This window comes from Anomaloglossus baeobatrachus, chromosome 5 (genome assembly GCF_048569485.1).
Source record: "Anomaloglossus baeobatrachus isolate aAnoBae1 chromosome 5, aAnoBae1.hap1, whole genome shotgun sequence".
Taxonomy (NCBI): domain Eukaryota; kingdom Metazoa; phylum Chordata; class Amphibia; order Anura; family Aromobatidae; genus Anomaloglossus; species Anomaloglossus baeobatrachus.
In genome coordinates, this window is record NC_134357.1 from 59,617,034 (window position 1) to 59,639,202 (window position 22,169).

The 22,169-nt window shown below is 48.5% G+C and overlaps 1 protein-coding gene across 2 annotated transcripts in view; it reads left to right on the forward strand.

Moving 5' to 3' along the window:
• Positions 1-22,169, forward strand: part of ADGRA1 (adhesion G protein-coupled receptor A1) — a 1,087,584-nt gene that overhangs the window by 235,440 nt on the left and 829,975 nt on the right. For both annotated transcript variants that reach the window (XM_075348547.1, XM_075348548.1), the window contains exon 7: positions 7,305-7,518. In XM_075348547.1, coding sequence (XP_075204662.1) covers positions 7,305-7,518 — 214 coding nt within the window. The remainder of the gene's footprint in view (positions 1-7,304; positions 7,519-22,169) is intronic.

Sequence of the window (22,169 nt, forward strand, 5' to 3'; positions counted from 1 at the left end):
ACTTCAAATTTACCTGACATGTCTATATTTTAAGTTATATATTCAAAGCCTATTCACTTATAATATTAAAGCATTATATATTGGAAATATTCCAATGGACATGCCTGTCCCTGTCCGAATGTGCTCAGTCAAGTCTATTGCTGATGTCAGCAGTATGTATATAAGGCATGCTGGACAGAGTTCAATAAAGTGATCTGTTATAGTGCTATCAGTTTTGAAACTTAAGATGGATATATGACGCCCTGGACTAGCCAGGTAGTCACAGATAGACCCCCGCGCTACACCTGTCCCCCAATAAGGTGTCATCAGCCAACCATTAAAACCTAGTCACCTCCCTCAGTGCTTGATGGACACACCAGGGGGCGGAGCCAGGTGGTTGGCCACACCCACCGAGGAGTTCAGAGGGCCTGAGGCAGGCAACACAGTTGAGTTGAGTTGAGTTGATTTCTAGAGTTGAGCAGTGGAGGAGGTCAGGCCTGTGGGACAGGCCTATGACAGTCTGACAGGTGCCGGGGTTGGAGCCCGGGCACCTTTGGCTAGGAGGCAGACGGTGGCCTTAGCCTGCAGAAGCTGGGAAGACGGCTCGGTGGAATCGTGGTGGACCGGGACAGGGTAGTGGCCCACCGGTACCGACCCGGGGAACCGACTCGGAAACCGGCGCACACAGGGAGGTACTCAGACCCTGAAACGAGGTCCAGAATCCACTGGACTGAGTTAATTAACTGATTGCAGTCTGTACTATAGGTCCTTTCCCACCCAAGTCCCGAGTGAAGACAACAGCCCACTGAGGGGGATAAAAAGCCACCGCACAGGCAGAGAGATCCCACGGGCCAGCGTCTGCGGGCAAAACTTGGTTTACCAGAGACTTGTGTATGTCAATAATCGTGAGTACAACAGCGCCATCCGTCTGCGCACTGCCCTGCATCGCACAGCTATCCCCAACGGGTCCCGGGGCCATCATCCCTACCCACGGAGGGGTTAACAACTTCCTGCACCACCATCTCCCCCGGGTGCCCAGTAATCGCAGCGGTGGTGTCCAACTTCCCCATGACCCGTGGGTGGCGTCACAAACTCATGCGCGGCTCCGGCCGTGCACCTACCTACCCCCTTCCAAAAGCGCCAGCACCCCTTTCAGAGCGAAGTGACCTCGGGTCCGGAGGCGCTCGAGCCACCCACTAACGAGCCCGGATCCAAGCGGCTCGGCTGCAGCCGAGCGCGGGGCGGTACACATCGACTCTTCTGGTGTCACGAACAGGAAACTTACCTATTCACTTACCTAGTGAAGTGCACCTTTAAGTGAAGTCAGCGGTGATCCATTGCGAAATTCACAGAATCCGCCATCTTTTGGCACGAAGATTCCCGCCAGAATCTTCTTCCCCGCAGAAAGGGCGCGAAAAACTGGAGCCCCGCCCCCTGGGAACGCGGCTGTGCAGCAAAACGAGAGGTCGAAAAGCGAAACTGATCAGCCGAAGAAGGGAGTGCCACGAAAAGACCAAGGAGGGGCGGGTGAAGATTTTGCGACATGTGACCGAGCAGATAAAGGGCAGGGACTCCAGGACCCTGCCACCCTTTTGGTTCCTGTATCCCGTGAGAGCGATATGGCTGACCCGTCCGGCAAGCCCGAAGTCCCGGAGCCCACGCCTGGAACAGCAGCGTGGGTGGAAGCCCGGACGACGCTGATGTGCCACCGTCTGCAAGCCCAGGTGTGCTTCCTAATGGAGCGGTGGGTGGCCAAGATGGAGGAGATAGCTGCGGCAGTGCGGGTACGTGAAGTGGAGGCAATTTTGGAGGAGCAGGTAAGCGACCCACGCCCCTGTGTCCCCGAGGGACCGGCCGACGCGGCTGAGGGATCCGGTCTGCCCCTGCCCTCTATGTTACCTCCCTCATCGCCCGTACCAGCTGCCGCCGCTCCCCCACTCGGTCCGCTGCCCCCAACATCGGCAGCGGAGCTTGTTCAATCCACCCGTGAGGACCCGCCTGTGGGAGCAGCCCACGGATGGCCAGTCATCCGACCGGCGCCAATACCGCTTCCTTGGAAGACCCATCTCCGGAGGATGCCCGCTCCCGGTGTGGACCCGCCAGTCCCGGAAGTGACCGTGCCCCAAGAGATCCAGGCCCCGGCAGTCCGCCCGGCCAAGATGGAGGTGGCCGTTGTCCGGAAGCCAGCCCAGCAGGTAAAGCTGGCCGCTCCCAGGTTCCAAGCCTCGGCTGAGGCGTCGCAGGGTTGCCGCTGCGAGGCAGCTAAGCAGGCCACGACACAGCGGGGCTCCCCAGTGCAGAAGGTGCCGGTCGTAGCCAGAACGGGGGAGCTCCAGCTGGGCCCGACCCCTGCGCAGAGGGAACCGGAGCAGGGGGACTCTCCGTATTGGGAGCGACAGCAGCGCCAGCTGGGCCGGGAGATTGCGGCCTGGGAGAAGCAGAAGGCGGAGGTGCTGGCCCGGACCATCAGAGAAAAAAACCACATAAAAAACGCATGCGTTTTTGGAAAGTTTTTGCCACATTTTGGTGCGTTTTTTCCCTGTGTATTTTTGCCCATTTTTCACTATATTCAATGGAAGTTTTGATATGCTGCTTCTTTTTTCTGCACCCAAAACTGCAGGCAAAAAAGAAGCAAAGTGTGCACAGCCTTTCTGAATTCTCATAGACTTTGCTGGGGAAGAAAATACATGCAGTTTAGGGCAACAAACTGCACCCAAAACTGCACCAAAAACGCAGCAAAAACAGAACTATGCGCCTAAAAACTGGGCCTAAAGCTGAACATACATATTATGGCTGAACGACCCTTTGGCTGATCGGTTGGCCAACCACTATATTGGCTGACTCTCGCACGGAGCACTCAGTTTATGGAGCGCTCCTGTGTTCTCTATGAGAAAGCCGCCTACTTACATGTCAGTTGGTGGCTTATCTCCGGAAGAAAAATGCAATCAACATGCCCAATTAACATGTCTCGCGACCATCAGTTGGCACCATACACTTTAGACTGTTGGCCGAACCCTTCAATATCGGTGGGTTCTGCCGACATTATTCTAATGTGTTTTGAGGCCCTTAGACTAAGGAGTGCTATTTGCTAAGTTTCTGAGACTGTGGGAAGATAAGACAGACATTCTCATGAATATCGGTTGTGTGTAGTAAACAACTGTAATCTCATCCTGAATTTCAGTATATAAAACTAAAATAATAATAAAGATTAAAAAAGAAAAATTGGAAAAAAAAGATGAAAAATAATATTTTAGCTTTCTGCTTTTTATACATAATGCAAATACCAAATGATGCTATTGGAAAAAGACCAAAGGTGTATGGCATTGGAGGGCCACAGGTAACCTATATGATATAAAGGAGCTTATATGGAAAGCAATAAGCTGCAAACATCTTTGTGTAAATGAGAAGTTTTACCCTCGATCCAGGGGACAGGAATGTTCAGCTGTGAGCGGCAGGCTATTATCCCTGGGAGTTGGGGAGATTATCACGAGAAGATGGTTTCGGATTAATGTCACAGATCAAATTTAAAACAACAGAATTAAAAGCAGATGTTTTGGAAAGTTCTATGTACATTTCTCATAATCAGTTTATGACATCATCCTGGAGGGATTTATCGGTCCGCTCAGGAAAATGGTTTTATAAAATTTATGTAAGTTTATTCGAATAACAAAATGGTGAATTCTTAAAGAGTTCAGGAGGTGAAAAAAGCTGCGAGCCATTAAGTCTCTTTCCCACAATATAAATCTTATTATTTGTTATTTTATTAAAGGGAAAGAGCAAATGCACATTTACAGACTTTTCACCCAGCTGCCATGTTCCCCTGACCTTGACGATGCCTTGAGTCCTGCAAATCGATCTGCTCTAGTGATGAGCGAGCACTACCATGCTCGGGTACTCAGTACTCTCGTAAGTAGTGATGATCGAGCACTACCATGCTTGGGTGCTTGATACTCATAGCTACTGATGAGAAAAAACTATCATGCTCGGGTGCTCTGTACTCGTAACTAGTGATGAGCGGGCACTACCATGCTCGGGTGCTCTGTACTCGTAACTAGTGTTGAGCGAGCACTACCATGCTCGGGTGCTCGGTACTCGTAACTAGTGTTGAGCGAGCACTACCATGCTCGGGTGCTCGGTACTCGTAACTAGTGATGAGCAAGCACTATCATGCTCGGGTGCTAAGTACTCGTAACTATTGATGAGGGAGCACTACCATGCTTGGGTGCTCGGTGCTCGTAACTAGTGATGAGTGAGCACTACCATGCTCGGGTGCTCGTAACTAGTGATGAGTGAGCACTACCATGCTCGGGTGCTCAGTACTCGTAACTAGTGATGAGCAAGCACTTCCATGATTGGGAGCTCGGTGCTCGTAACCAGTGATGAGCGAACACTACCATGCTTGGGTACTCTGTACTCGTAACTATTGATAAGGGAGCACTACCATGCTCAGGTGCTCGGTACTCATAACTAGTGATGAGCAAGTGTACCGCCCCAGGGCTCGGCCGGCTGCCGAGCCGCTCGGATCCGTGCTCGTCAGTGGGTGGCTCGAGCTTCCCACAGACCCGGGGGTGCCACTGCCTCTCTGTAAGGGGGAGTTAGGATGTTGGGGGAGTCGTTGCTTTGGCGCTACGCGCGCAGGCGGGGTGGTGGTTTTGGGGATTGAGAGTTCGTGACGCCACCCACGGGGCTGTGGTGAATGGATGGACACCACCGCTGCTGTTGACTAGGCTCCCGGGGACGGTGTTATGCAGCTTGGTGTTAACCTCTCCGTGGGTAGGGGTGATGGTCGCGGGGCCCGAGGGGTCGCTGTAAATTGCTGGTGCAAGGCAGTGTTGATGCGGTGCGGCGCGGTGCTCGGCCCGAGGGCACTGGTGTACTCATTATTACAAACATGCTGGAGTCTCTGGTAAATCAAACAAGATGGTGGATGGTGCCCACAGCCGGCTGCGTTTCTCCCCTTTTCTCGGGCTGGTGGTTGCCTCCTTTCTCCTACACCTTTTGTGTATGTGTTCGACTGCCTACGCCTCAGCGACGGTAGTCCTCTCCCCAGCTGCATGTGTGCTGAGGAACCCGTTTGCCTGCAGACGCTGGCACTTTAGATCTCTATGCCTTGGCGGTGGCTTTCTATCCTTGTTGGGTGGGCTCTTGTCTTCAGTCAGGCCTTGGATGGTAAGGGACCTCAAGTCCAGTCCTCAATCAGTTGATTTGACTCAGCCCAGTTGTTTCTGGGCCTCGTACTGGGTCTGAGTACCCCTCCTGGTGCTCCGGTTTCCAATTGGTTCCCCGGTTCGGTACCGGCGGGCCACTGCCCGTCCTCGGTCCCTACGGTTCCACCTGCTGTAATCCCAGCTCCTGCAGGCGGCCACCACCGTCTGCTTCCTGGCCACAGGGTGTCTAGGCTACTACCCGGACCCCTGACAGATGTTCTGTTCTCCGCTGTCACTCTCCCTACTCCTCTCCTTCCTTTTTCTTATCTCTCCCGATCTTATCTGATGTGCTTTCCCGCCTCAGGCCATCCGAACTCCTTGGTGGGCGTGGCCAACCGCCTGTCTCCGCCCACCTGGTGTGTACATCAGAACCTGAGAGGGGTGACTCAGGGTTTTAGGTTGGCTGATGGTACCCTTTTTAGGGGAAGGTTGTTGTGCGGGGGCCTAACTGTGACTACCTGGCTAGTTCAGGGTGTCACACAAGCACTACCATACTTGGGTGCTCGGTGCTCGTAACTGGTGATGAGTGAACACTACCATGCTCCGGTGCTCAGTACTCGTAACTATTGATGATGGAGCACTACCATGCTCGGGTGCTCTGTATTTGTAACTAGTGATGAGCGGGCACTACCATGCTCACGTGCTCGGTGGTGGAAACGAGCAGGTGAGACACTCGGATGTGCGCCACTCGTGCATCAAGTATATTGTAAGTCAATTGGAAACTCAAGCATTTTTCCAGAAGATGTGGAAAAATGCTCAATTTTCCCATTGACTTCCATTATACTCAATTCTTGAGTCATGTCCGTCCAAGTATCCCACCTGCTCGGCCGAGCATGGTAATGCTTGCTCATCACTAATCCACTCATCTCTACTATATATGTTTTTTTGGGGGCTGGATAACGCCTTTATTGATAAAATACAAAAGTGTATGCATATTTCATATAGACCTCAGTTATACTTCTAAAGAAGGTCCCCTACAGTTTAAGGCCTCTTTCACACGTCCGTTAAAAACCACGCACGTTTTTCACGGACATGTCAACGGTGCGTTTTCCCCTCCGTGGGCAGTGTTTATGGCCTACGTGTGAGAACGGAAACTTTTTGCTCACCTGTCCCTGGCGTCACTGTCCGTGGTGCTGATCTTCAGTCTCCGACCCTGCCGACTCCCCGCTGCTGCTGCTTCCGGCCGCAGTGAAGTGAATATTCAATGAGCATAATGAGCGGCGGTCGGCAGCAACTGACAGCAGCAGTGGAGACAGGAGGGCAGAAGAAGGTGAGTAAAGGTTTGTTTTTTTTTCTCGCAGACACATGTCTTTTCTCCAACGCGTGTCACACGGAACACATCCGCGTGGTCCGTGTGTGTTACGTGTGACACGTTTGCGTTCCGTGTGACACCCGTGACGCCGGAGATAAAATGGACATGTCGGCGTGTGGAGCACACGGGCACACGTAAGTACGGAACGGACACATGTTCCGTGCAAAAATACTTACGTGTGCCCGAAACCATAGAAAAACATATATCAACGTGTGTACGTGTCTCCGGTACATGAGAAAACTGTCAAACACGTACCGGAGGCACGGACGTGTGAAAGAGGCCTAAAGCTGCTCGTACACATCAGATGGCTGTTGGCCGAACCCCATTATGTCTGTTGTTCGGCTGACGCCATCTTGGCTAACTCTCCCATAGAGCACTCAGTTTATGAGTGTTCCTTTGTTTTCTATGAGAAAGTCGCCTACTTACATGTTAGTTGGCGGCTTATCTCCGGAAGAACAATGCGATCAACATGACCAATTAACACTTCTCTCAACCATCAGTTGGTCTCATACACATTAGACTGTTGGCCAAACTCTTCGATATCGGAGGGTTATATTGATGACATCATCCTTCTAGGTTATGTAAAAGTGCCACCTAATGGTCATTTTTCCATAAAAAATTGAAAAAAAATAAATAAAAAATAACATGCATGGTACGATAAGTTGCAATAACAGTGGTACTCTTGACTTCACTTCATCTTTCATGTTCAGTGTCTGTGGCTGTTCTAATATTATACATGAGTACAAATAATACAATTCTATAAGCATTGCTTCAATATTATTATCTTTTTCCTCCTTGAAATACAGATAAACCTCTGGAATTACCAATGTTCCAAATAATTCCATCCCAGAAGCAGATTGTGTTCCGTGGAGACCGCCTCCCGTTTCATTGTACCGCCACCTACATGCCATCCATCGGGGATATTTACTGGCTGCACGATGGACAGCAGGTGGAAAATAACGAGGAGCAAGGGATCCACGTGGAAGAAAGCGTAATACACGACTGCTGCTTGATCACACGGTAATAAGGATTGCTTTCCATATACGTCTTATATCAGTCATATAATCTCATCATAGGATGGTGAATAATATTACTCAGGCGTTATTATTTATTGTCTTCTAGACTTTCTTTGAGATCCATGCCTTAAATTTGCTTATGAATAGGGAGGATCGAATACCTCAGGTATTCGGCTTCGCGAATATCTGACGAATAGGTCGCCGCTATGCGAATATTCGATGCTCAATGTAAATCTATGGGAAGCCCGAATAGTTCCGAATAGTTGTTATTCGGGTTTCCCATAGACTTACATTGCGTATCGAATATTCGCGAATACTCGAATAGCGGCGACCTATTCGGGAAATATTCGCAAAGCCGAATATTTGAGGTATTCGATCATCCTTACTTATGAAGAATGGCAAGCACAGAAAAGTGGGTCGATTATAGCATTGACCAAAATTGTCCAGATTTTGCTGAGCTTATAGGACCAACCAAGGTTTGTGAGTTCTCTATAGCAGAATTATGGCTGCCTCTAAGGTATAAAGATTAATGCTTATGAAAAATATCACTTCTCCTACAACACACCAAAACAGATGTATAATAAAGATGAAATAGATTGGTCAGAATCAAATAATGGCTATTCTGAATTTTAAGCGTACCAAACATTTCAGGAGACTTTTTTAAAAATTCTGTCATCTGTGTATATGAGGAGTAGCATCATTTTTGGCCATAACATGACTTGTATCCTGTATATTTCAGGAACTTTCTCCCTCTGTAAGTCCAAATGCAGCAATGAAAAAAAATACCTGTTATGGGTGTGTCAGGGGTGACAGACAGTCCTGTGGTGTCCGACAATAGAAGGTCACAGCATTTGGCTGCACAAAATGTTCCTTGACTTTGTATTATTCTAGCTGTTAGCATTCAGTGTACAGTACTAGGTATCTTCTCTGCTGGGTTTTCATCCTTTTCCTTTTAGGACGCGGTGGAGCTCCTCTTCCCTTCAGCCACTAATCATCTGTATTGCTCCTTGGGTTTACATACTCTAATTTTCCCTTAAATTGTGCTGGTTCCTTCACAAGCTCTGGATGCAAGCAGGTGGCTTGCACTCATCTGTAGGATTGTTTCTGCTCTTTGCTGTATTCTTTCTGAGACATCATGAGATAAGTAGTAGATACATTTTCCCCACATGTGTGCTCCCTCTGTCTTCTTTAGTGTTTAGTGTGATTGATGAAGAGCTCATCCCACCCATTCCCTATCTAGGGCCCAGCTCTAGGGTCATCTGGGGATCAGGTATCCAGCTCAACGCATAGGTGCGGAAGCTACATAGGGTGGTGAGAGGCCCCAGAGGCCCGCGGTAAGTTTTATCAGGGGTCACCATCTCCCCCTTTCCTAGACAAAGGGATTCCCTTCCCTTTCGCTGTTTTCTTTTACCCATCTTGTACTAATCCAATGTATCAGTGATGAGAAATTGAGATTTGTAGCCACATGCAAATTAATCCAAAAGTGCACTGAGGGTGTGTCCATGAACTCAGAGTGCCACATGCCCCCGGAGGGCTTACAGGCTTCAAAGCTTTATTTTCGGATTACAATAAGACATGTATAATTTCTATTTTTTGCAGTTTCAGTAGTAACATAATCCTGATGGCTTCTTTTTAATTATCAATTGTCCTTGAAATCAGCTTGGAAGGAGGACAATCTACAGCTGTACTGAGCAGAACTGGACAAAAGGTGGAAAGACTAGAAGCACCAGCAGTATTTTGTACATTTCTTACTCCCTCTTTGGCTGCTCCCAACTATTTTTCTGCACATTATAAACTTTTATAGAAGACATCTGATGCGGATCTGATCATCTGTCTTCATCTTTGATATGAGTTTGAGAGCCATATGAAAGGCTTTCTACTTTACACATGTACAGCAGAACATAAATGCTGACTGCTCCAGTATCCATAACACTAGAATAAAAGGGTGCTACAAGACTGAACATGGAGAACAGGAGAGGAACTGATGTCCATCTGATCATCACACGTCCTCATTTTACCTCTACCCCCTCCCCCATTCTGTTTAATTGTCATGCGGTGTTCGGCTTTGCACTCGCTGGGTGTCATGGCAGTGTAGGACTCTGTTCACACCACCAAGTCTGACAAGCAGCCTGAGATCCCTTAGTTGTTCTGCGTTACTCGGGCGTTGGCTGTTTTATCTTCATTGCTCTCCAGTCCAGCAGGAGTTAATTCCTGCTGGCTTGTGAGCTGCTGCTAGGAGTTCAGGCTGCTAGTGACCACTCACAGCTGTCTTCACTCTTTTTATAAGGTTCTGGATCCTCGCCGAATATAGCTCAGCATTACTTCAGCAATACCGGTCCTTATTGTAGTGATCCAGTGCCTGGTGATCGTGTGCTTTCCTGAGTGGTGTTGTTAGTTTATTTCCTCCCTGTGTTTTATTTCTTCCTGGACAAGTATTGTTTCTCCCCTGTGTCTGATTGCAGTGCGTTTGTGTTTTGTTTTATCCCCTGTCTGTGGTATTTGTTGGGTTTGCTTCTATGGTCCCAGCCCTCTCCTGGGGAGGGGAGGAGAGGGGATGTTAGGGTCATGCTGGCAGTCCAGACCTAGCTACCATCAAGCTTACCTCTGGGATAAGGGACAGCGCAGGATCCCCAGTTTGAGGGCGGCTAGCTTAGAGGTCCCTGCTTCAGTCACTCCGACTCCTCTGTGACATCCCCTCTCCTAATTAGATGCACTTTGATTTTTAGAGTAAAAATTACAAATCATGGAGCTACTCATCTTGTGTTTGTCTGCCCGTATACCCATTAGTTGAATAGTCCATCAGAGGCTCAAAAATGAGCAGGAACCATTATTCTGTGTGTATCTGTAGACCTTAGAGGGGTTGTCCACTGCGGGACTAAATTGCTGTTTTACAAATTCAGTGCCCCAGAGAAAATAAAAACAGTGTCTTCTCATCTCTGGTCACATCACCATTTCAGCTGCGGTTCCCTGTGGGTGATGTGCCATTTTTGTGTTACATGACCGCTGCAGCCAATCAGCTGCTGACCATCCATAATCCATCAGAGTTGACATCTGCTCTGAGGAAATAGTGAAGACAGCAGCCACTTATTGGCCACAGTGCTCATGTGGCATAACAATGTCAAATGAGCGCCGACAGACTTGTAGTGGCACTGGTGCAGGAGAGAAGTATATGCCTTTATTATTTTGCTCAAGGGCGTGTCCCACTAGTGCAGAACCCTTTTACGTCATCAGCTAGAGATTATAAGTGATCTTTAACATTTATTTGTCTGAGAAGCAGTCTATAGGTATTGGCTATGGTCTTTCAGTTGCTTCACTCCCCCTTCATTCCCCCCTACCCTACACAGTTGAAAGTATACGGTGCATATACCAGTGATTAGTGCCCACTGTGTGGGTGGTACAGATGGATATTATGGGGTTTGTCCAGGACTTTAACATTGATGACCTATCCTTTGGTAAATATGGGGCTGATATGCAGTACCCAGCTGCGGCCACTATTCCGTCGATGAAGCTGTGCTGTGCAGCTCTGCAACTGTTTAGTTCAGGCTAGTGGCATCAGGAACAGCTGCTCAGTGCGCTTACCTGGTGTTTAACCCCACCGATTAGACATTGATGATCTTTAAGCATAGGTCATTAATGTTAACGTCCTGGACAACCCCTTTAAGATCCAGAAGAAGTGATGATGTGCTGCAGTAAAATTTGCAACATTTTTTTTTGCTTGCCGTGTCTGCATGTTATATCTTGGAGTGGATTTACTTTAATTTAATGCTGAAAGTGTTAAGGACTCGTTCCCTTTTGGCTGAGATTACTGATGGCCTTAATCACAGTTGCAGCATTTTGTCATCACGCCCTTCCGCTATATATACCCACACCTGGGTTTACTCTATGCTGATGATAGAATCTCTATACTAACCACTTTGAAGGAGTCTGGCTCTGGAGAAGCTGAGGTGTTGTTTCAGTTGCAGCTGTGAAGTTTCCTGCTGACGTTACCAAGGAGTAGTTTTGTTGTGTCTTTCCCCACCCATTTGTCTTACCTTCCTTGTGTTGTTTTATTGTAGTAGTGGGACAAGTGTTCTGTTGGCCAACACCCTAGTCAGAATAAAGTTCAAGGTCAGCAAGGGCTTAATCAAGTGATGGGGGATGGGGGGAAGAACCCGTATAGGGACGATAGGGAGTAAAGGGGTAATAATATTAATAATATTTATTCACATATATAGCGCTATTAATTCCACAGCACTTTACATACATTGGCAACACTGTCCCCATTGGGGCTCACAATCTAAATTCCCTATCTGTATGTCTTTGGAGTGTGGGAAGAAACCGGAGAACCTGGAGGAAAGCCACGCAGACACAGGGAAAAGATACAAACTCCTTGCTTCTTATCCTTGGTGGGATTAGAACCCAGGACCCCAGCGCTGCAAGGCTGCAATGCTAACCACTGAGCCACCGTGCAAAGGGAGCAGCCATGGGTGAGTGGCAGACGGTGACCCCAGGGCCCTCCTTTATATCTTCCGTGGATTTCCCTCTGTGTTGTGTCGCACACCGGGCATTTGCTCGCCCCAGCGTGAAACAAATTTGGAAATAAGAGTTGACATTGTCCCCAAGAGATGTAGTTTACATTAGATTTTTTAAGTAGAATTGGTGAAAATGGTGAATATATTGGTGGGGGTCTAATGCTTGGATTTTAAAGAGAATCTACACAAAATTTGTTCTTTACTAAATTTGCTAAACCTCCTTATCATAGACTGATATATCAAAAAGTTTAATAAACTGGAGTTATAATTTCCACTCAATAAATCATTGAGAGAGAAAACATTAAAAAGGAAACACAAAGCAGCTATGGTTGTATTGGATGGAGGTTATACAAAGGAAGCCATGATAATGGACGTTCTTCTCCTCTTTTTATATCTTTTATACTATTTTTAATGATTTAGTCGTACTCAGGTTGAGCGCTGCATTGTCCTAGTCACATGGCAATTTCTATGGGCCATTAAATAATGTCAAACCAGTTTTCAGATTATAACAGGACAGTTTAAGTCATTATGGGGTTAAATCTTATTTTATTTTTGCTATAACGGTGTGCCAAAACGTTAAGAAAACTACGCAGGTCTAAAATAGATCTTCTCACATAATGTTTCGGAATGTGTTTGCGCAGTTGATACATTTAACTTCCTTTTTTTCTGTTCATTTTAATCCCATTGTTTCCAGTTTAGGTAAAAAAACAATAAAGAGAAAGTTTCATAAAGTCACATAAACCAGGTCAGCAGTTTGTGGAAAGATTTAGTTATTTCAGGTTTTGTTTCTTTTCCTGCGAGCAAGATTGTGTTATTAAAACATGTTTGCTCTCTCCCAGCCCAGCCTTAGAAACACAATGGGAAGAATTTTACAAAACGCGTGTTATAAAAAAATTACTCATTCTATTAATATGCACGTACCGAAAACCAAATGTGTATGTTCACCGAAAGGTGAGGAGGGGACGCCCTCAGTGTAGTCATCATGTTGCTAATGAAAACTTTTTTAAAATTGCAAGAAAAAAGAAAGTCCAGCTCACCACCATGTCCATCCATCCTCAGTATGGAGTCCCGGACCCAGCCTCGCCATGGCTTCCAAACAGTAAAGATCATCTGAGAATCCAGCTCAAAACATACGAGGTTTCTATATTTCTTGTTTATATAACGTGCATAATAACAACAAACCTCATATCAACGCGTTTCAAGTGCAAGACACACTCTTAGCGCCCGGTATAGCAGACTTGGTCATCAGGGTACGATGCAGCAGCGCCCAGTATAGCAGACTTGGCCATCAGAGTACGATGCAGCAGCGCCCAGTATAGCAGACTTGGCCATCAGAGTACGATGCAGCAGCGCCCGGTATAGCAGACTTAGCCATCAGGGTACGGTGCAGCAGCGCCCGGTATAGCAGACTTAGCCATCAGGGTACGATGCAGCAGCGCACAGTATAGCAGACTTAGCCATCAGGGTACGATGCAACAGCACCGGTATAGCAGACATGGCCATTAGGGTACGATGCAGCAGCGCCCGGTATAGCAGACTTTGTCATCAGAGTATGATGCAGCAGCAGCCGGTATAGCATATCTGGCCATCAGGGTACGATGCAGTAGCGTTCAGTATAGTAGACTTGTCCATCAGGGTACGATGCAGCAGCAGTCAGTATAGCAGACTTTGCCATCAGGGTATGATGCAGCAGCAGCCGGTATAGTAGACTTGCCCTTCAGGGTACGATGCAGCAGCCGATATAGCAGACTTGGCCATCAGGGTACGATGCAGCAGCAGCAGATATAGCAAACATGGCGATGCAGCCGCAGCCAGTATAGCAGACATCAGGGTACAATGCAGCAGCGCCCGGTATAGCAGACTTGACCATCAAGGTATGATGCAGCAACAGCCAGTGTAGCAGACTTGGCTATCAGGGTACGATGCGGCAATGGCTGGAATAGCACACTTGGCCAACAGGGTACAATGCAGCAGTGGCCAGAATAGCAGACTTGGCTGATATGGTACAATGCAGCAGTGGCTGTTATAGCAGACATCGCCAACAGGGTATGATGCAGCAGTGGCCGGGATAGCAGATATCGCCAACAAGGTATGATGCAGCAGTGGCTGAAATAACAGACTTGGCTGACAGGGTATGATGAAGCAGTAGATTCTTACTGAAACGGCATTAGCAATGATAAACACAGCCCTAAACCTCAGCAGCAGCATTTAGGGACCTGAGAAGTAGCAACATATAGACCACATTGCCCAGGCACCTACCCTAAAGGGAGGATGCCTTGAATACCTGATGCCATAGGCTGAGAGGCACTTCCGGGTTAAGGCGTTCTGGCCCTTTAAGACAAGATGCGTGCCTGTGTGCCCTAAGAGCACTCTGAGGAGGCCTTTGCGGCATGCACAGGCCCCAGGAGATGGCAGCTGAAACCGAGGATGGGACAGCCACCGCTGAGAGGCCGGGAAGTTGAGTATGCCAGCATCCCTGCCGGGGGAGGGAAGCAGAACAATGTGGGGACGCCGGTAAGAGCATTACAATCTACACAATGTATGATCAGTGTCGATCCAATCGATGGGACCTGACCAATAATGAAAATGGAGGTCTTGATATCATTGACCACTAATTTTTTTTCCTTCCCAAAACAGGGATCAGTGTGGTTTGCAAAATAAAACATATCTATTCTCATATACTCATCATCTACTACCTCAATGTAGTGCTGCAGGGATCCATTGTCTGCCTGATTGCTTATTGTTCAGGTCTGTGACCACTGCAGTCAATCAGAATTGGATGATCAGAGGTGGTGTCTGTACATACTGTTTTGGTCCTATGGATATGGCAGTCACATGCCCATCCATACTGGAAAATAAAGCAAATAAACAGTTGGAGGAGGCCTAGGCAGAGCTATGAAGGAGTCGGAGGGAATCAATAGGATAGTAAAGATTGAGTCTTCCTTATCAAGATTGGTTGGGATCCCGGTATCCCAGTGATTAGATTCTCACTGGATACACCATAAGTGGATACCTGTTGTAGCTTTCAGTTATGCCACATCCTCCATGAACTTGCTGCATCAAATTTCCCAAGCTGGGTGTAGAGAGGCCGAAATTATAAATTGGGTGCAGCCTGGACAGTGGGGGTTAGGTGCATGAGTAGCTGAGTTACAACAAGGGGAGAAGTTCTGATTGAACGACAATTATATGCAGAGTCAGTATAGACATGTCAGTCAAGTTGTAATTCAATCAATGGTGGTATATCAGCATGTCAGCATATAGTAAGGTGTACATAGCAGGGGCCCAAGGGACGCTCCCAATGTGTGTTTTGCCATATTCGACAAGAGAAGCATTCCCTTGAGAAAGAAGGTGAAACGCGCATTGGGAGCATCTCTTGGGTCCCTGATATGTACACCTTAATATATGCTGACTTGTTGATATACCTCCATTGCTTGAATTACAACTTGTCTGACATATCTATAATGACTCTGCATATAATTTATTTTATTGTAACTGGGTAATATATATTACCATTTCCATTGAACATTTGTGTCTTTATAGTACATATATATCAACTAACTTTGAGCATATATACATACCTCATTTATATTAAGCACTTTGCACTTCATATTGCGCAGTATAATATGGACTAATTCTGAATTTAAATATTTGATCTATATGGAATAGAGGCTTACACGGTATATTGTTTTAGAAGAGTATATTCAGCACAAAACTGTTTTTCTCATTGTCATACTGTGTCATACTATGTGTAACCTTTGAGACTTTTTGTCGCCATGCTATAACTCTCTTACCTATTCCTTTTAAATATAAATTTTAAATCTATTTGTATCAATAAAATTTCTAATTTCTTTATACATTACTTGTGGGTTTTTTTTGTAGGTGTTTTATACTGTGTGATAGTTTCTACATTGTATAGTTGTCTGCTTATGGACTATTTATCTTATCAATTTTGCAGCATGTGGTGACATCACAAAGTATGGTTATATAGGAGAATATGTGTTATTGGAATACTTATTAAAGGGAATCTGTCAGCAAGTTTTTGCTATGAAAGGGTGAAGACAGCATGGTGCAAGGGTTAGAGCAGAAAATTCAGGGCTGCCTGTCTTGTCAAGGTCCGATTTGTTGTTCATTTGCTATGTTTGTTTAAGCAGCAGGACCCTTATTATTGCTTGGACTACAATGACACAAGCATGGCAGTCCATCATGCCTCCCTTCCCTGATTGGCACCTCATTGTCAATGTACAATCTCTATAGAGAGCTGCAGCTCTCTCAGCTCTGCTACATGACTAAATCTAAAAATACTCATTGTGTCAGAATGGCTGTACCCAGTAATCTAAGTGATACACTTATGTGGTCCTATCCTTATGATTGGTGCAGTTCCTGGGGTGAGACTTGTATTGATCAGACCAACCCCAGGATTTTCATATATAAACTAAAGCCAGTGCTATACTGACGCTATCATGCTGATCCTAAACAGACCTTTAGTTCTGAGATCAGATGAATACTCTCTGAAATACAGGCAAGTAAAGTTTATGAAATACACTGTTATTTTATGATAGGTGCAACGGAATATCTAATGTGTGGGTCGGGTTTTGCTAGTTATTTCCGCTACTGTCTGTTGCCTGTCCTTCCTTCCCCTGTCTCTGTTATTACAGAAGATAGAAGGGGGGAGGAAGGACAGGCAGACAGGGGCGGGAATAACTAGCAAATCCTGACCCACCTATTAGATATTCCATTGCACCTATCATCAAATAACAGTGCATTTCACAAACTTTACTTGCCTGTATTTCAGAAACTATACATCCGATCTCACAACTACAGGTATGTATAGAAGCAGCATGATAGCGTCAGTATAGCACTGGCTTTACTTTATATTTCAAATTTTATATTTATTTTTTATATTTCAAAATCCTCATGGTTGGTCCTCTTTAAATTCTATCCTAATAATATGTGTGAGGTAGCGTGGTCGGCTGCGCAGCAGAAGACACGGGATCCAGGCACCAAGGTTCACAGCACACGGTTTAATAGTCAAACAAAAGTCCACAACAGTACACATGTGCCTCTCCGGCAGAGAACTCAGGGAGTTGTGTTCACTCCCTCACACCCGGCACACCCCGCCCTTGTTCCTGTTTCCTTTTAACCCTTCATTCAGCTTGTAGGGAAACAGCATTAACCCCTGAGTGGAGTTACTTTCTATCATGGAGTGAGCACAACCGGGGCGAGACATACCGGCCGTCATAGATAACCCCGGTCACAGTCTCACATACCCCCCCCTCAGTTCAAGCGTGCGGGGTTGAACTCCTGCTATCAAACACGGGCCGCGGGACAAGGCATCGGCGTTGCCCTGCAACCTACCGGCCCGGTGTTCAACCGTAAACCGGAAGTTCTGCAGAGAAAGGAACCACCGGGTAACCCGGGCATTCCGTTCCTTGGCGGACCTCATCCAGACCAGCGGAGAGTGATCAGTCACCAAGCGAAACTGCCGTCCCAGCAGGTAATAGCGTAGGGACTCCAAGGCCCAGTTAATCGCCAGGCACTCCTTCTCCACTACGCTATAATTCCGCTCGGGAGGGGTGAGCTTCCTACTCAAGAAGGTGACGGGGTGTTCCTCCCCCTGAACCACCTGAGACAGCACTGCCCCCAGGCCGACCTCAGAGGCATCAGTCTGTACTATGAACTCCTTCCGGAAATCAGGGTTTACAAGAACGGGCTGTCCGCACAGAACCCCCTTCAGGGCCCGGAAGGAGTCCTCGGCCTGCGGAGTCCAGCGCACCATGACGGACTTCTTGCCTTTGAGAAGGTCCGTCAAGGGGGCTGATAGTCCCGCAAAATCTTTTACAAACCTCCTGTAGTACCCCACGATACCCAGGAAGGCCCTAACCTGCTTCGTGGTCAGGGGTCTAGGCCACTTCTGGATCGCCTCAACCTTGTTAATTTGGGGCTTAATCACTCCTTGGCCTATCACGTAGCCCAAGTAGCGGGCTTCCGTGAGTCCCAACGCACATTTCTTGGGATTGGCTGTCAATCCGGCTGTTCGAAGCGCGTCCACCACCGCTTGTACCTGTTCCAAGTGGGTCTGCCACTCGGAGCTGTAAATAATGATGTCATCAAGGTATGCTGATGCATACGCCTGGTGGGGTTCCAGCACCAAGTCCATCAACCTCTGGAACGTGGCCGGAGCGCCATGTAACCCAAAAGGCAAGACAACATAGTGGAAGAGACCCTCCGGCGTAACAAAAGCGGTTTTCTCCTTGGCGGACTCCGTCAGTGGCACCTGCCAATACCCCTTGGTCAGGTCGAGCGTGGTGAAATATCGCGCCTGTCCCAGCCTATCAATCAGCTCATCCACCCGGGGCATGGGGTAGAGATAGAACTTGGATATTTCGTTCAATCTCCTAAAGTCATTGCAGAACCTTAAGGAGCCATCGGGTTTTGGTATTAGGACAATGGGACTAGCCCATTCACTCCGGGATTTTTCGATGACCCCCAGGCGTAGCATTGTCTTCACTTCCTCTGATATGGCTTGTCTTCGAGCCTCCGGTACCCGGTATGGCTTCAGGCGTACCTTCAGGTGAGGCTCGGTGACAATGTCATGTCGTATCAGACTGGTCCTACCCGGCAGCTCGGAGAAGACATCGGGGTTCTGCTGAACCAGCCGTCTGGCCTCTCGCCTCTGTTGCTTGGTGAGGGCTTCTCCAATCCTTACTTCCGGTTCGTCCTCTCCGGAGGTCGCTGGAGCCGGATTTGAACGAGCCGAAGAGGAGGGAGATGGGGAAAAATCAACCATCAGGCTTTCCCGTTCCTGCCAAGGTTTTAATAGGTTGACATGGTATATTTGTTCAGGTTTCCGCCTACCGGGCTGCAATACCTTATAATTGACCACCCCGACTTTTTCCTTTATCTCGTAGGGGCCTTGCCACTGAGCCAGGAATTTACTCTCCGCCGTGGGGATTAAAACCAACACCCGATCCCCAGGTTTAAAGGTCCGCACGGTGGCTTGTCTATTGTAGCGGCCGCTTTGCGCGGCCTGAGCCTCCTGTAAATGCTCCTTCACAATTGGCATGACCGCGCTTATGCGGTTCTGCATTCCTAAAATGTGTTCAATCACACTTTTATGGGGGGTGGGCTCTTGCTCCCATGTTTCCTTTGCCAGGTCCAACAATCCCCGGGGATGTCGCCCGTATAGCAACTCAAAAGGCGAAAACCCCGTGGATGCCTGTGGCACCTCTCGTATGGCAAACATCAAATAGGGAAGCATCATATCCCAGTCTTTCCCATCTTTGGAGATCACCCTTTTGAGCATGGTTTTAAGGGTTTTATTGAATCGTTCTACTAACCCATCCGTCTGAGGATGATACACAGACGTACGCAACTGCTTGATCTGGAGTAGCCGGCATAGCTCTTTGGTCACTTTAGACATGAATGGGGTCCCCTGATCCGTAAGGATCTCCTTGGGCAACCCCACCCGGCAGAACACAGCAAACAACTCCCGAGCTATAAGCTTCGCCGCAGTATGTCTGAGAGGTATCGCCTCTGGATACCGGGTGGCATAGTCAACAATCACTAGGATGTGTTGGTGCCCTCGAGCAGACTTTACGAGGGGCCCCACCAGATCCATCCCTATCCGTTCAAAAGGGACTTCTATAATGGGTAACGGTACCAACGGACTGCGAAAGTGGGTCAGGGGTGCGGTAAGCTGACACTCCGGGCAGGTTTCACAGAACCGTTTTACCTCCCCAAAGACCCCGGGCCAATAGAACCTTTGCAATATTCGCTCCTGCGTTTTCTTGACCCCCAGGTGGCCACTCATCAGGTGTTTATGAGCCAAGTCGAGGACCCGCTGGCGATACGGCTGGGGCACCACCAACTGCTCTACCCCGACGCCCCGTATTTCATCTACCCGGTAGAGTAAATCCTGCTTAAGAGCGAAATGGGGGTACCTTACCTGGGCACCGGGCAGCTGTGCCACCCCGTCAACTACTGTCACCCGACTCCGGGCATGTATTAATGTAGGGTCCTGGAGTTGGGCTGTCCCAAACGTATCCGGGGACGCCTCCAACTCCGGGATGGGCTCGACCGTCTCAGCCTCTCCTGCCAATACCTCTAGGGGCGACCTATCGGGTTCACATTCTGTCCCTATCATGGGGACCCCTACGGCAGGCGTCCCGGATTCGGGATTGTCGGGCTCAGGTCCCGGACTGTCCAATACCTGAAGGGACTTAGGAGGCCCCTTCCATAGAGTCCAAAAATACGGCAGATCCCTTCCTAGGATCACGTCATAGGGAAGAGAGTTCATAAGTCCCACCTCATGTTGCACCTGTCCGCAGGGTGCTGTGATGGTGACAACCCCCGTGGGATAGTCTCGGCGTTCGCCATGTATGCAAACCACCCCCACGGTACGTCCTGTGGCCTTTATGTTAGCCCTTAGGGTTGATCGCACAAGGGTCACTAAGCTTCCGGAATCCAACAAGCCTGTAACCGGACATCCATTAACCTGTATTTGGCACAAGTTGGGCGCAGTCTCCGGGGAGACAAGGTCCGCGGTATACACCGCCTGAGCATACATTGAACCCCGCCGGGTAACCCCACAATCCATGGGCTCCGTGGTGAGTGGACACTGAGCTTCCATATGTCCCACCCGCTGGCACCGCCAACATCTAATAGGGAAGGTAACCCCCTTGACGAGTTGTCGTTTAGGGTACATGGCCTTCCGGACCTCAGGGACGGCGGGCGCGGCCTCAGAAGGGACGGTAGCGGTCTCCCGCACCGGTGTCAGCGGTGGGTCCTTGGCCCGAGGCTTGGAGGGGCCAGACCGACGAGCGGCACGCAAAGTCTCAGTGTCCCGTATCAAGTCCTGCGTAGCCACATGCCGTTCCACCAGGGACACTAATTGGTCCAGAATACTCGGGTCGCCCTGTCCTACTCACCGTTGAATGGTGACGGGTAAAGTGCGCACAAAACGATCAACTACTACCCTTTCCACCATTTGCGCCGGGCTCAGAGTGTCAGGCTGCAACCACTTTTTTACGAGATGCAACAAGTCATAGGCCTGGGAGCGTACGGGTTTGGCTTCCTCATAGAACCACTGATTTACCCGCTGAGCCCGTACATAGGTATTCACCCCCAACCGAGCCAGTATTTCGGCTTTCAAAGTCGCATATTCTATGGCGTCCTCGGTACAGAGGTCCAGGTACGCTTTTTGGGGCTCCCCCGTCAGAAAGGGCGACAATACCTCAGCCCACTGGGGGGTCGGCAGTTTTTCCCGCTCGGCCACCCGCTCAAACACCGCCAGGAACGCTTCCACATCATCCCCCGGGGTCATCTTTTGCAACGCTTGTCTCACCGCTTTCCGGACGCTGCCGTCGTCACCCGATCCCGGGGTTGTTGCTGCCGGTCCGGCACGGATCGACTTGGCCAGGAGAACCATTTGTTCTTGGTGCCTTTGTTCCTGCAATTTCAAGGATTGCTGCTGATGATCCAACGTCCGGAGCAGGTGTGTATTCGTCTGTTGTTGCTGTGCAGTAGCCTGAGCCAGCTGCTTTAGTATGTCCTCCATGGCGTCGCCGGGTTTGGGCTGTAGTATAGCCGCTCGAATCCAGGACATGCGCTGCTGGGTCACCAGGGATGGATGCTACACCTCACCGGGCTGGCATGCCCGCATTCTCCACCATATGTGAGGTAGCGTGGTCGGCTGCGCAGCAGAAGACACGGGATCCAGGCACCAAGGTTCACAGCACACGGTTTAATAGTCAAACAAAAGTCCACAACAGTACACATGTGCCTCTCCGGCAGAGAACTCAGGGAGTTGTGTTCACTCCCTCACACCCGGCACACCCCGCCCTTGTTCCTGTTTCCTTTTAACCCTTCATTCAGCTTGTAGGGAAACAGCATTAACCCCTGAGTGGAGTTACTTTCTATCATGGAGTGAGCACAACCGGGGCGAGACATACCGGCCGTCATAGATAACCCCGGTCACAGTCTCACATATGTCACATATCAGATGTGACAAATCTTTTATCTCTGTACATTTCTATTTGTGATACTTTTTGGGTTTTTTTTCAAGGTGTGCAACCTTGTGCTTTTCATGGTCATGGAATTTCTTTGTGTCTTCCATCCAGTCATAAAATCCATCAAATTTTTCCAA